The sequence below is a fragment of the Perognathus longimembris genome, chromosome 21, assembly GCF_023159225.1.
Source record: "Perognathus longimembris pacificus isolate PPM17 chromosome 21, ASM2315922v1, whole genome shotgun sequence".
Classification (NCBI taxonomy): Eukaryota; Metazoa; Chordata; class Mammalia; order Rodentia; family Heteromyidae; genus Perognathus; species Perognathus longimembris.
Genome location: NC_063181.1, coordinates 33,543,469 through 33,557,625, shown reverse-complemented (window position 1 = coordinate 33,557,625; position 14,157 = coordinate 33,543,469). Strand labels below are relative to the sequence as shown.

The 14,157-nt window shown below is 44.3% G+C and overlaps 1 protein-coding gene and 1 long non-coding RNA gene across 4 annotated transcripts in view; one reads left to right on the top strand and one right to left on the bottom strand.

Moving 5' to 3' along the window:
- The first annotated feature begins 4,241 nt into the window (after positions 1-4,241).
- Ddhd2 (DDHD domain containing 2) overlaps positions 4,242-14,157 on the top strand; it is a 27,932-nt gene continuing 18,016 nt past the window's right edge. For 2 of the 3 annotated variants that reach the window (XM_048330285.1, XM_048330283.1), the window contains exons 1-7: positions 4,242-4,479; positions 5,551-5,778; positions 7,202-7,392; positions 8,944-9,033; positions 9,451-9,571; positions 12,300-12,389; positions 13,944-14,079. In XM_048330285.1, the coding sequence (XP_048186242.1) occupies positions 5,559-5,778; positions 7,202-7,392; positions 8,944-9,033; positions 9,451-9,571; positions 12,300-12,389; positions 13,944-14,079 (848 nt within the window). In that variant the 5' untranslated portion in view covers positions 4,242-4,479; positions 5,551-5,558. Of the gene's footprint in view, positions 4,480-5,532; positions 5,779-7,201; positions 7,393-8,943; positions 9,034-9,450; positions 9,572-12,299; positions 12,390-13,943; positions 14,080-14,157 lie in introns of all 3 variants that reach the window. The other variant, XM_048330284.1, reaches the window with a different exon arrangement.
- The window catches only part of LOC125339245, a 19,914-nt gene continuing 18,096 nt past the window's right edge, over positions 12,340-14,157 (bottom strand). The window contains exon 3 of the long non-coding RNA XR_007208510.1: positions 12,340-12,478. This is a non-coding gene — a long non-coding RNA (uncharacterized LOC125339245). The remainder of the gene's footprint in view (positions 12,479-14,157) is intronic.

Here is a 14,157-nt window from a genome sequence, read left to right as displayed (position 1 = left end):
TGTTGCATTCCCATCAGTAGATAGGAGTTTTCTGTAATGTTTTCCTGTTAGCCATTCTGAAAGGTTTGTGTTTAGTTTGCATTTCCTTAATGGTTAATGATACACACATTTTTTCACTTGCTTATTTGCCCACACATATCCTGTTCTGTGAAGTATTTGTGAAAGTCTTTTGTCCATTTTCTAACTGCATTTATTTTAACAAACTTTTAGTAGTAAACTTCAAGAGTAGTTTCCATTTACAAAAAGTTGTGATACCCAGTTCCCATATACCTCTCACCTAATTCCCTCTGACACCTTAACTTGCTGTTGAACATTAGTTACAGTTAATGGACCCATAGTGACATGTTCTTATTAACCAAAAGCCTATACCTTAGATTTCCTTAGTTCTTTTCTTCCAGGATTCTAGCCGTCTGGGCATCATATCTCTTTAGGGGCCTCTTAGCTGTGACAGTTTCTCTATTTACTTTTTTTAAAAACATTTTTTTTCCAAATGTGATGGGTTTATTTTATTTTACTCTGATGCCAAACCAAAGATTCCACTATAGCACAGAGACCAATGTATGAAAAGGTCATGGGAAAGTGTGGGACATGCAGGGCGTGATGTGCAAACTGGAGGGCCAGGTCACTTCCAGTAACATGACACTACATCGTCGCTGAGGAACACATTTAAATTAACACTGCACAACTCAACTGAAATGTGGCACACACGTGACAACTTCCAGGCATGCCTTCAAGGACCTCCCTTAAGATGGATTTGTAATCTCTAGACTTCAGTGTGGGAAGGATTACAATTCTTTCCAAGAATGAAAAGTTTACACTTTTGAAATTTCACAGAATTTTTAAGGCCAAAACATAGTGGGTTCATTTCACCTGCAGGGACAAATCTGATGCTCTACCCAAAAATCAACCTAAGCTTCCAGTTCAAATCCCAACCCAACCTTGTGCCCTCCTGCATTGGAAGTTCTTCCCATCGACTAAAGCTGAAAGGGTCAGTTTGACTCCTGGCTGAAAAGTCTGAGTATAATCCAGTCCAATCAGGCTGGCATTATTTACTTTAGCAGATAGAGAAGCTCTACAATCCAGCCTGTATTTAGCAATGACAAAGCGAGTATTGTTGCTATCAGCTGTCTACGCAAGACTTATTGATGTTTGAATCTTCTCACTAACTTTTTGGTAGATGGAGCCTCCAAATTCAGTGCCATCATGGCACTAGGCCATATCCCCAGCCCATGGATATTTATCTTAAACGTTAAGCTATAATCTTTTTTTTTTTTCTTTAGTGCTGGGGATTGAACTCAGAGTTTCAGGTGGCCCCCAGTCTCCTTTTGTCTTTGTTTTTTTTTTTTTTTTTTTTGTCTTTTGTCTTTCTCTTGGGGGTGGTACTGGGGTTTTTGTACCTAGTGCCTTGTGCTTGTTAGGCAGGTCCTCCACTGTACCCACACCAGTAGCTTGAGTTATCTTTCAGGTACGGTAAGGTATTGAGTTTTTGTTTATTTGTTTTTTTTTTTGCCAGTCCTGGGTCTTGGACTCAGGGCCTGAGCACTGTCCCTGGCTTCTTTTTGCTCAAGGCTGGCACTCTGCCACTTGAGCCACAGTGCTACTTCCGGCTTTTTTCTATATATGTGGTGCTGAGGAATCGAACCCAGGGCTTCATGTATACGATGTAAGTACTTTTACCACTAGGCCATATTCCCAGCCCCAGGTATTGAGTTTTTGCCCAGTGCTGGCCAGGACCACATCTTACTCATTCTTCCTGAGTAGCTGGGATGAAAGATCCAGCTTTTTTGTTGAGATGGGGGTCTTTTTTTTTGCCTAGACTGGCCTCAAACTATGATCCCCCTAATCTCTGCTTCCTGAGTAGTTGAGACTACAGTCATGAGTTTGCCATGAATATTTTGTTTTTTTCTTTTTGTCAGTGATGGGGCTTGAATTCAGGGCTTGGGAGCTGTTCCTGAGCTCTTTTGCTCAAGGCTAGTGCTCTGTTACTTTGAGCCACAGCACCACTTCTGTTTTTCTGGTGGTTAAGTGGGAAATAAGAGTCTCACAAGCACTTTTCTGCTTTAGCTGGCTTTGAACTATAATCCTCAGATCTCAGCCTCCTGAGTAGCTAGTGTTACAGGCATGAACCACTGTTTTGTTTTTAAGATAGGGGTTTAATTTTCTCCAGGGCTGGCCTGGAACTCATGACCTTTCTGTCTTTGCTTCCCAAGTATGTGGGACTTACAAGTGTGTACCACCACACCTGGGTTGGATTATGATATAATAGAATTTTGTTTCTTAAATTGTTCTTGTTTGGTCTTTGGTAGGCCTTGTAGTTACCTCCTATGTCTTTCTGACATACATAGTCAAATAACAAGTCTGTAGGGAGCTGGGAATGTGGCTTAGTGGTAGAGTGCTTGCTTAGCATGCATGAAGCCCTGGGTTTGATTCCTCAGCACCACATAAACAGAAAAAGCTGGAAGTGGCGCTGTGGCTCACGTGGTAGAGTCTTGAGCAAAAAGAAGCCAGGGGCAGTGCTCAGACCCTGAGTCCCAAGGCCCTGGACTGGCAAAAAAAAAAAAAAAAAAAGTCTGTACAGAGACTATATGCATATGTGTGTGTATATATACATATTATATATAATATATACATATATGTGTGGTACTGGGGTTTGAACTCAGGGCCTACGAACTATCCCTTTTTGTTTGTTTTTTTTTTTGCCAGTCCTGGGGCCTGAACTCAGCTTGAGTACTGTCCCTGAACTTCTTTTGCTCAAGGCTAGTGCTCTACAACTTGAGCCATAGCACCACTTCCATGGTATTTTCCTGTTTATGTGGTGCTGAGGAATTGAACCCAGGGCTTCATGCACACAAGGCAAACATTCTACCACTAAGCCACATTCCGAGCCCCACTATTTCTTTTTTTTAATTAAATATTTATTATTATAAAGGTGATGTACAGAGGGGTTACCATTTCATAAGTCAGGTAGTGAATTCTTTTTTTTTTTTTTTTTTTCTCAAATTTTTATTTTCAAACTGACGTACAGAGAGGTTACAGTATCATACGTTGGGTGTTGGATACATTTCTTGTACTGTTTGTTGCCTTGTCCCTCATGCCCCCCTCAGGTAGTGAATTCTTTTTGACCAATGTCACCTCGCCCTTCACTGCTTTTCCCTCCCATCCCTGCCTACACCTCTTAGCTTTTTTGCTCAAGGATGACACTCTACACTAGAACCAGAGTTCCACTTCTGGCTTTTTGATGGTTAATTGGAGATAAGGATCTCATAGATGTGTGCCCAGGTCAGGTTTGAACCTCAGTCCTCAGATCTCAGCTTCCTGAGTAGCTAGGATTACAACAACAACCAGTGCTCAGAAGCAAATTAAAAAAAAAAAATATTTCCAGCTGCCGTTGGTTCATTGTGCAAACGTGGAATCTGCAGACATACAGGGCCAACACGGCGCCCACGACTGCGGGACAGCCTTCTCCCTCTGGGAGCTGCCTCAGGCTCACCTTGCGTGGTTTGTCCTCATTTATTTCCCCCCAGAAGCCCGGGGGTGGTGGTGGGTGGAATAACCTTGGGAGGAAAGTGTACGGTGCGGGAATTGGGAATGTGCGTGTGGCTACTGACCTACAAAAGTTTCCTTCCCAGTGGCCTTTCCTCCAGCTTCTGAAGAAGTAATCCCGGAACCTCTGCCCTATAATCGCGTTAGGAAATAACAAGTGTGGCCCGGCGCCCGGACGGAGCCGCAGCCCGGGCAGCCGGGGGCCCCGCGGGGACGCGGCGCCCGGACGGAGCCGCAGCTCGGGCAGCCGAGCGCCCCGCGCCCTATCTTCTGGGTCCAGGCGGAAAGGGGCTCCCGGCCTAGGCAAGCCCGGGAGGGGAGCCCGGCCTCGCGGAGAAGAGTTCTCCTCTGCCACGCGAGGTCCTCCTTCCCGTCCGTCCGCCCCACCGACCCGTGGGCAGCGCCAGCCCCAGCTCCCCCGGGAGGAGGGAGGCGGCTTCCTCCCGCTCAAACCCCCAGCGCTCGCCGACCTCCGGACTCCGAGTCACCGCTCAGCCGCACGGCCGGGACCGCCGCGGAGTTACCCGCTGCCCCCCGCCCGCGTGCCCGCGCCTCCCCCTTCCACCCCCCGCGCACGCGTGCCCGCGTCCCCCACCCACTCGCACGCGTGCCCGCGCCCCGGCGCCTGTCCGCAGGAGGAGCCTCGTCTCGCGCGATCCCCGGCACTTCTCGCGACACTTCCGCTAGCTTCCCTCCTCGCCCTCCCCGCTGGCCCCACCCGCGGCTGGCGCGCCGAGCTCGAGGCCACCTCACCTTGACGCTAGGGAAACCTGGACCGCTACTCGCCCGCTGGGAGCGCGGCGGAGCCCGGGGCTCGGGACGAGCCCGGCCCCGCCCCGCCCCGCCCCGCCCCTCCCGGGGGAAAGGCCGTGGTGGGGACATGCCGAGCCCACCCGGGCGAGGGCGGACGAGCGTGAGCGGCGCGGGCGCCGCCAGGTGAGTCGCGACCGGCGAGTGTCGGCGGGAGGCGCGGCGGGGCGGCCGGTCCGGGGCAGAGGAAGACCGGATGGAGCCCTGCCTGGATCAGAACCCGGCCGGGAGGAGTTCACCTCTGCCGCGGGAGGCGGCCGGGCTCCGGGCACCGGCTGCGCCGTTCTCGGGTCGGCCTCGGCCTGACCCGGAGCCGGGACGCCGCGGTGGCGGCGGGGCCCTGGGTCGAGGGGAGGGACGGCCTGGGGACGGGAGGGACCGCTGTGCCGGGCTGGGGCTGGGGCGGGGGGGGGTCGGAGGGAGCCCCGGGAGCGGCCTCCGCGGGCCGCGGCTGCCGCTTCCACCCCGCCCGGGAGCCCCGCCGCGGACGCCGCGTCCCGGGGCCGCGCCTAGCTCGGGGGTCGGCGGCGGCCGAGGCGGCTTTCCAGGTCACTGGTTCCTTTCCACCTGAGCCCGGCCGCCGGGGAGGGCGCGCGCGCGCGTGCGCAGTGGCCTCGCGCGGGGGCTCCTGGTGGGAACGCGTATCTGTCTTTACAAACTCACGTTAAAGACCAAGCCAAAGGACTGGTTCTGGTTGTGCAGTTGAGCTTTATGCGTTCGGGGGTTCCGGGAGTCGTGTACACGTGCACACGGTAAGGCATCCAGAGCCTAGAACGTATTAGGACATGGCATACTGACTCGGCTTAATAGTTTGCCTTGGACACTTAGGTCGTAGAATGGAAATTGCCATAAAATATTTTGTTGGCATCAGTTTTGACCTTGTGTTTCTTATAGATCATTGTCTGAGTAACCCATGTGACTTTCTAAGAGAATTGAGAGTCTAGGAAAAAGTGGTTGCAAAAGAAGCATTTTACTTCAAGTTCTCAGCCGAATACTTTCTTGCTTTTTTTTTTTTAATGTAGCCCACTTAAATTTCTTTCTCACAAATGGCTCCTTAAAATGACCGTGTGTGTGTGAGTGTGTGTGTGTGTGTGTGTGAGAGAGAGAGAGAGAGAGAGAGAGAGGGCATGCACCTGTACACTTGTGAATAATTAAAAGGGAAAATAATTTTCTTGATAGTTGTATCTTATCTTTTAGAAAGCGAAATGTCATCAGTGGAAGCACACCAGGAGCAGTTGTCCCAGTCAGATCCATCCCCGTCACCAAACTCATGTAGTTCCTTTGAGCTGTTAGACATGGATGCTGGCAGTTTGTATGAACCAGTTTCTCCACATTGGTTTTACTGTAAGATAATAGATTCTAAGGAGACATGGATTCCTTTCAACTCTGAGGATTCACAGCAGCTGGAAGAAGCATATGACTCTGGTAAGATGACAGTAATAACTTTGAAAATAAGGCAGTGTCTCCAACTATGACATAATATTGCTTATAGTTAGTACTATTGAAAACAAACTTTAGGGGAGAGTGATGGGGGATGGGGAGGTTGATTGGAATATGTATATTCATGGGAATGTCACAATGAAATCTCCCTTTATGTAGCTAATGTGTGCTAATAATTTTTCTTAAATATGTTGACTTTTTCTGTTTGGTGCCAGTCTGGGCCTGAGTGCTGTCTCTGAGCTCTTCAGCTCAGTGTTCTATCACTTTCAGCCATAGCGCCACTTCCAGTTTTCTGGTGGTTAGTTCATGAAAGGCTGGGAATAAGGCCTAGTGGCAAGAGTGCTTGCCTAGCATGTATGAAACCCTGGGTTCGATTCCTCCAGCACCCCATATATAGAAAAAGCTGGAAGTGGCGCTGTGGCTCAAGTGGTAGAGTGCTAGCCTTGAGCAAAAAGAAGCCAGGGACAGTGTTCAGGCCCTGAGTGCAAGCCCCAGGACTGACACACACACACACACACACACACACACACACACACACTCTGTCTCTCTCTCTCTCTCTCTCTCTCTCTCTCTCTCTCTCTCTCTCTCTCTCTCTCAAAAACTTCCCTCCTCAGGCTGACTTTGAACCGTGTTCCTCAGACCTCAGCCTCTTTTTTTTTTTTTTTTTTTTTTTTTTGGCCAGTCCTGGGCCTTGGACTCAGGGCCTGAGCACTGTCCCTGGCTTCTTCCCGCTCAAGGCTAGCACTCTGCCACTTGAGCCACAGCGCCACTTCTGGCGGTTTTCTGTATATGTGGTGCTGGGGAATCGAACCTAGGGCCTCGTGTATCCGAGGCAGGCACTCTTGCCACTAGGCTATATCCCCAGCCCAGACCTCAGCCTCTTGAGGAGCTAGGATTACAGGTGTGAGCCAGCAGCACCTGGCTGTATGTGTTTCTTAAGAAAAGGGAATTTCTGGGGCTGGGAATATGGCCTAGTGGTAGAGTGCTTGCCTCGTATACATGAAGCCCTGGGTTTGATTCCTCAGTACCAAATATATAGTAAAAGCCAGAAGTGGTGCTGTGGCTCAAGTGGCAAAGTGCTAGCCTTGAGCAAAAAGAAGCCAGGGACAGTGCTCAGGCCCTGAGTCCAAGCCCCAGGACTGGCAAAAAAAAAAAAAAAAGAAAAGAAAAAGGGAATTTCTGTGTTTTCTTTCTAAGGAAACAAAACGGTTTGGATAGTAACTTCTTTTTCATTAGAGCCAAGATGGGTTTTGATATTTGAAAAGTAGTTAGTAAAAATAAATAGACTAAATTTCATTTTATTTCGTGTTTAGCCAATTAGAAATATGTTACTTAGCACGTAATTTACAGTGGTATTTTAGGAATATTGTGAGATATATACTTCTCTTCATTTTGCGATTCTTAATAGGAAAAGACTGTAACGGGAGAGTTGTCCCCACTGATGGGGGCAGGTACGATGTTCATCTGGGGGAGAGGATGCGGTATGCTGTGTACTGGGATGAACTGGCGTCAGAAGTGAGGCGATGTACCTGGTTTTACAAGGGGGACAAAGACAATAAATATGTTCCCTACTCGGAGAGCTTCAGCCAAGTATTAGAGGTATCCTTTGGTGGTTTTGTACTCATCATTTTCTTTTTATTTTCATTTAGTAATCTTTTCTTCTAACATATTTTGTGAAATTTCCAGAAAAAGTTTGGTTCCCTTTCCATCACACTTGATAGTACTTTTTTTTTTTTTTGCCAGTCCTGAGGCTTGAACTCAGGGCCTGAGCACTGTCCCTGGCTTCTTTTTGCTCAAGGCTAGCACTCTACCATTTGAGCCACAGCGCCACTTCCAGCTTTTTGTTTTATGGGGTGCCAAGGAATTGAACCCATGGTTTCATGCATGCTAGGCAAGCACTTTACCACTAAGCCACATTCCCAGCCCCAATAGTACTTCTTTTTTCAAATTAGTTTCAGCATAAAGAGTTTTAAATCCTGGGTTTTGAATTATTATGGAAACTTAAAATTGTTTCCATACTGGCAATTGTTCTTATTTAAACTATGACCACAAGATTAATCATCTTGACTTTTACTATTCTGAAAGCTAGCATTTGCTTTCTTTCTTTTTTTGCCAGTCCTGGGGCTTGAAGTCAGGGCTTCAGCACTGTCCTGGCTTCTTTTTGCTCAAGGCTAGCACTCTACCACATGAGCAACAGCGCCACCTCTGGCTGTTTTCTGTGTATGTGATGCTGAGTAATGGAACCCAGGGCTTCATGTTCATGAGGCAAGCACTTTACCAGTAGGCTATAGTCCCAGCCCCAGCATTTGCTTTAAGGAAAGAATAGAGCATTATTGCTGGATGTTACATCAACATTAATGTCACAATCACATTAACGTTATCGATGTGGGGCATAAGTGGTAGAGAGCCAGCGTTGAGAAAAAGCCAAGAGGGAACATGAGTGAGAATACAAGCTTCCAAGCTGAAGCTGCAGCACTGGCACATATACACAAAATGTGACAAATTGTATGAGTGTCCAAAATAATTATCAGTCCACATAATAAAATTGAGAGTATTTTTTCTTTATCTGATACTTTTAGCTTACTGTTAGTTTATTTATTTATTGAGGCAGAGTCTGACAGGCTGAACCCTTCTCCTAACTTGGCTTCCTGAGTGCTGCTATTTATAAAGTGAATATATGGAGAGCAAGGTATTATGCGGTTGTAATTTAAACATTTTAATGGGCTAAAAAGGTAGCTCAACACAGTGGGCAAGAGCTTGGTTAGTGAAAGGCCCTTTTCTTCCTCCAGAAAGAAAACTAATGTGTGTGTTTGTGTGTGCTGGTCCTGGGGCTTAAACTCAAGGCATGGGTACTGACTCTTAAGACTTTATGTTCAAGATTAGAACTCTACCATTTGAGCCATAGCTTCACTTGTGGCTCTTTGGTGGTTAATTAGAGATGTTTCTCATGGACTTTCCTACCTGGGCTGGCTTCAAGCTATGATCCTTAGACCTCAGCCTTCTGAGATGCTAGGATTACAGGCGTGAGCCACCAGTGCCCAGCAGAAAGGTGATATTCTTATGAGGACTCAATAATAGTATTCTTGTAATAAGTCTTAGTTTAATATAAAAGCTGTTAGAGGAGTCTAATGAAATGTGTTTTCTTTTAAGGAAACTTACATGCTTGCTGTAACCTTGGATGAATGGAAAAAGAAACTGGAGTCTCCCAACAGAGAAATTATTATATTACACAACCCAAAGGTAAAATGCATTAAAGCATTTCATTGATATTGAGATTAAATATTATTAAGGAAAACTTGTCTTCTTTTCCTGTGGACCCTGTGCATGATAACATTTAGTAAATTTTACTAATAGTAAATTCACCATTATGAAACTTAAAACTTGAGATTGGAGGCATGGCTCAGTTGGTGGAACACTAGGCAATTATAACTGTTAGCATTATTTACTCCACTCAGCTCATACAATAGAATTATTTTAAGAAAAATCGTGTCATTATATATTAAGAAATCACCAATACATTTTGTTAGCATGTCTTTCAGAGATTTCATTTCAAGATGTAGGTGTTTCATATTAAATTCTAGTTGAGATTTGACTATATATATTAAAAGTTGGACGCCTGTAATAGTTACTATATTGCCCCAATCTTTTTCATTAAAGCTCATGGTGCATTACCAGCCAATTGCTGGATCTGATGAATGGGGTTCAACACCCACTGAGCAAGGTCGACCAAGAACAGTGAAGAGAGGGGTTGAAAACATCTCCGTTGACATCCATTGTGGTAATGTTCTTTTTATCTTCAGAAATATAAGTATTTCATTCATTGAATTGTGACTCCCCCCATTTTTTCTTTTTGGTTTTAGATTCCCTCAAGGTTTAAAAATGATCTTTAATAAGTTGAGCTTATTCTGAGTCAAGATTTATCTACTGAGTCATTTATTTACTAGTATATATATATTTTTTTTGTTGGTTGTGGTGTTTGAACTCAGGGCTTGGGTGCTTGGTGTCCCTAAGCCTCTTTGTACCCAAGGCTAGTGCTCTACCACTTGAGCCACAGCATCACTTTGGTTTTTTTTTTTTTTTTTTTTTTTTTTGGCCAGTCCTGGGCCTTGGACTCAGGGCCTGAGCGCTGTCCCTGGCTTCTTCCCGCTCAAGCACTCTGCCACTTGAGCCACAGCGCCACTTCTGGCCGTTTTCTGTATATGTGGTGCTGGGGAATCGAACCTAGGGCCTCATGTATCCGAGGCAGGCACTCTTGCCACTAGGCTATATCCCCAGCCCTTTTTTTTTTTTTTTTTTTTGGGCCAGTCCTGGGCCTTGGACTCAGGGCCTGAGCACTGTCCCTGGCTTCTTCCCGCTCAAGGCTCGCACTCTGCCACTTGAGCCACAGCGCCGCTTCTGGCCGTTTTCTGTATATGTGGTGCTGGGGAATCGAACCTAGGGCCTCATGTATCCGAGGCAGGCACTCTTGCCACTAGGCTATATCCCCAGCCCACTTTGGTTTTTGAGTGGTTAGTTGGAGATGAGTCTCACTGGGGACTTTTCTGCCCAGGCTGGCTTAGAACCGTGATCCTCAGATCTCAGCCTCCTGATTAGCTAGGATTACAGGCGTGAGCCACCAACACCTGGTAATCTTTAAAAAAAAAATTTTTTTTTTTTGGTAACTCCAGCCGTTTGGGGAGGTAAAGCTAGTATGGTCACGATTTGAGGCTAACATAGAGGATAAAAGGTAGGGAAACTGATCACAAAGAACACGTGGGTTGCATACAACTGTAATTCCAGCTACTTGGGAGGCAGAAGCCAAGAGGATAGAGATTGAGGCCAGTCATGGAAAAAGGCTAAGGCATGGCATATGCACTGCTAGGCAGGAGGCATGGTAGGAAGACTGTGGTTATGGTCCAAGGATGGGCCTGGGTTGAAATGCAAGCCTCTATCGGAAAAACAGCTAAAGCTGTAAGTTTTATTTTTTCTTTTGACTGGAAATAGAATACTGGTAATCCCTGTTCCTGAAGGTTTTCAGCTCAGGAAAAGTTTCAGTGGAACTGATTATCCATTGATAACTGACTAGGTTCATATCATTACTTTTATACACAAATTTGACTATAAAATGTCTTTTACAAAAGAGATGATTGATTTGTCTCTTGGGTAATGTTTTAGACTTACTGGTATTGATTGATGATTTCATATCTTTGTCTCCTGAGTGACTGGTGTGTGTTGCCATGTTCAGATAATTTACTATAATTAAAAAAAACGAGTTTAAAGCTGGGCATGCTAGTGTACTGCTTATAATCCCAGCACTTGGGAGAATGAGGCAGGCAGACCCAATTGCAGACTAGGTTATGTCCAGCTACCTAATGAGTTCAAGGCTATTTTGAGAGACATAAATAAATCAACAAAAACAAAACTTAGAGACTTTAAATCATGCTAGACATTACCAGGATAGTTGATAAAAAATGAAATTAGATAAGAGTATATTATCTCTGTTAAATTGCCTGGATTTGATCGTTATAGAATGGCTATAGAATAGAGGAAATACATATATTAAAGGGATAAAGAGCTGGGGATATGGCCTAGTGGCCAGAGCGCTTGCTTCGTATACTTGAAACCCTGGGTTCGATTCCCCAGCACCACATATACAGAAAATGGTCAGAAGTGGCGCTGTGCCTCAAGTGGCAGAGTGCTAGCCTTGAGCAAAAAGAAGCCAGGGACAGTGCTCAGGCCCTGAGTCCAAGGCCCAGGACTGGCAATAAATAAATACATACATACATACATACATACATACATACATACATACATACATACTTTCGGGCTGGGAATATGGCCTAGTGGCAAGAGTGCTTGCCTCATATACATGAAGCCCTGGGTTCGATTCCCCAGCACCACATATACAGAAAATGGCCAGTAGTGGCGCTGTGGCTGAAGGGGCAGAGTGCTAGCCTTGAGCAAAAAGAAGCCAGGGACAGTACTCAGGCCCTGAGTCCAAGCCCAGGACTGGCCAAAAAAATAAAAAATAAAAAAAATAAAGGGATAAAGAGGTGGGCTGTATGAAATCTGGTGACATATGCAACTTGTTTCCAAATGGTTCAGAGAAATAAATATGTGTGGACACACACACACACACACACATACACACACACATATATATATACATACATACATGTATGTATACACATACACACATGCATATATATGAAGAAAATATAGCCAGTGTAATTATTTAAGAGTTAAATTTATAAACAGCATATGAGAGTTACTATACTACATTTTCTAGTTTTCTATGTTTGTAGTTATTTCATGATAAGAGTTGTAAACATTTTCACAACATATTTTGATATAAATTAGAAAGTAGAATCAATATACTTTTACTAAATATTTTAATCTAAGAATGTTTTTGTCTTTTATTTATTTGTATTTTAACTTGCTTATTTATACCTTGTTAATTGTGAATGTTTGTTCTTTGACTACTTAACTGTCTAGGATCATTTTTCTTTTTTACTTTTATTTTATAGGGGAACCTTTACAAATAGATCACTTGGTTTTTGTCGTTCATGGAATTGGACCAGCTTGTGATCTCCGCTTTCGAAGCATTGTACAGTGTGGTAGGTTTGAAAAGCTACAAATGTAAGGTTAGCTCATTGAAGGTCTGTATTAGTGCTCCTGTGAGCCGAGATAAAGCGCTGCGTTTGGCCTATTGTCTTAGCTGGGTAAGAAGATTTAGAGAGATAAAGGCTGGTGACAAGGCAGTAAAGCTCCTGAGATTAGACTTAGTGCTAGTAAATGCCTGAGCTAACAGTTTATGTTCTTAGCCAGGAATTTTTGAGTGAACAAGCTCTTTATACCTATACAATTATCTCATGATGTAAAGTCCTATTTCTAACTATATCAGATTTAAGAAGAACCCTAACAATGATAGTGTTTAAATGAATAGTAGGAGTTTTAATGACTTTTTTATTCATACTGGGAATAAGTCATTTGATAATATAATTGGAAAACTTAAGGTGTTAGTACCACTTGATTTTTAAAGGTAATACCCTCTAAAACTTGATGGTGTTCAAAGTCTGTCCCAATTAGTTTTTTTTTTCTACTGACCAATACTTCTAAGCATAAACGTGAATTATGTATTTCAAGGTTAAGATCAATTGATATGATAGAAATTTTGAACAGAAGTGTATTTTTTTAGTTTAAATTATTGGTTAATGGTTATTTTTAATCAAAAAATTAGAGGCTGGGAATATGGCCTAGTGGTAGAGTGCCTCATATACATGAAGCCCTGGGTTTGATTCCTCAGCACTGCATATATAGAAAAAGCTGGAAGTGGTGCTGTGGCTCAGTGGTAGAGTGCTAGCTTTGGGCAAAAAGAAGCCAGGGACAGTGCTCAGACCGTGAGTTCAAGCCTCAGGGCTGGCACCAAAAAAAAGAAAAAAGTTAGGATAGGAACATAACTACAAGATGAACTGATACATAATAGTGTTTGCTTTTTTATGCTGGTTCTGGGTCTTGAACTCATGACCTGGATGCTGTCTGTGAGATTTTTTACTCAAGGCTAGCACTCTACTACTTGAGCCATACTTATGCTTCTGGTTTTTGGTGGCTTATTGGAGATAAGAATCCCACAGACTTTCCTGCCTGGGCTGGCTTGAACTGTAATCCTCAGATCTCAGCCTCCCAATACCTAGGATTACAGGGGAGAGCCGCCTGGCTTTTCTTTTTAAAACCTGAAGCAATTATCATGATATAGAAGTTTTGAAGTTAGAATTTCTTTTTTTGAAATGTTTTTTCCTGGGGCTTGAACTCAGGGTTTGGGCACTGTCCCTGAGCTTCTTTTGCTGGAGACTAGTGCTCTACGAGTCACAGCGCCACTTGTGGCTTTTTCTGTGTATGTGGTACTGAGGAATGAGACTCAGGGCTTCATGCGTGCTAGGCAAGCACTCTACCACTAAGCCAGATTCCCAGCCCCTGAAAGCAATTTTTATATTAAAGAAACATCTTTTCCTGTATGTAGTCTTAATTTTTCTTGAATACCACTTTATTACTTTTCATCAATTTGTGATCTAAGCAGATATAACTAGATAGTATATTATTATACGATTTCTGCATCCTGATTATATCAGTTGTTTTACTGTTGATGCATCAGTTAAATTTTTTTTTTTCAGTTAATGATTTTCGCAGTGTTTCCTTGAACTTGCTACAGACACATTTTAAGAAAGCCCAAGAAAATCAGCAGATTGGAAGAATAGAATTTCTTCCAGTCAACTGGCATAGTCCTTTACATTCTACTGGTGTGGATGTGTGAGTAATATCTTGTACCTTTGAACTGCCCTCTTATATCCTGTGATTATAATTATTTTCTGATCCTTAATATGCTTT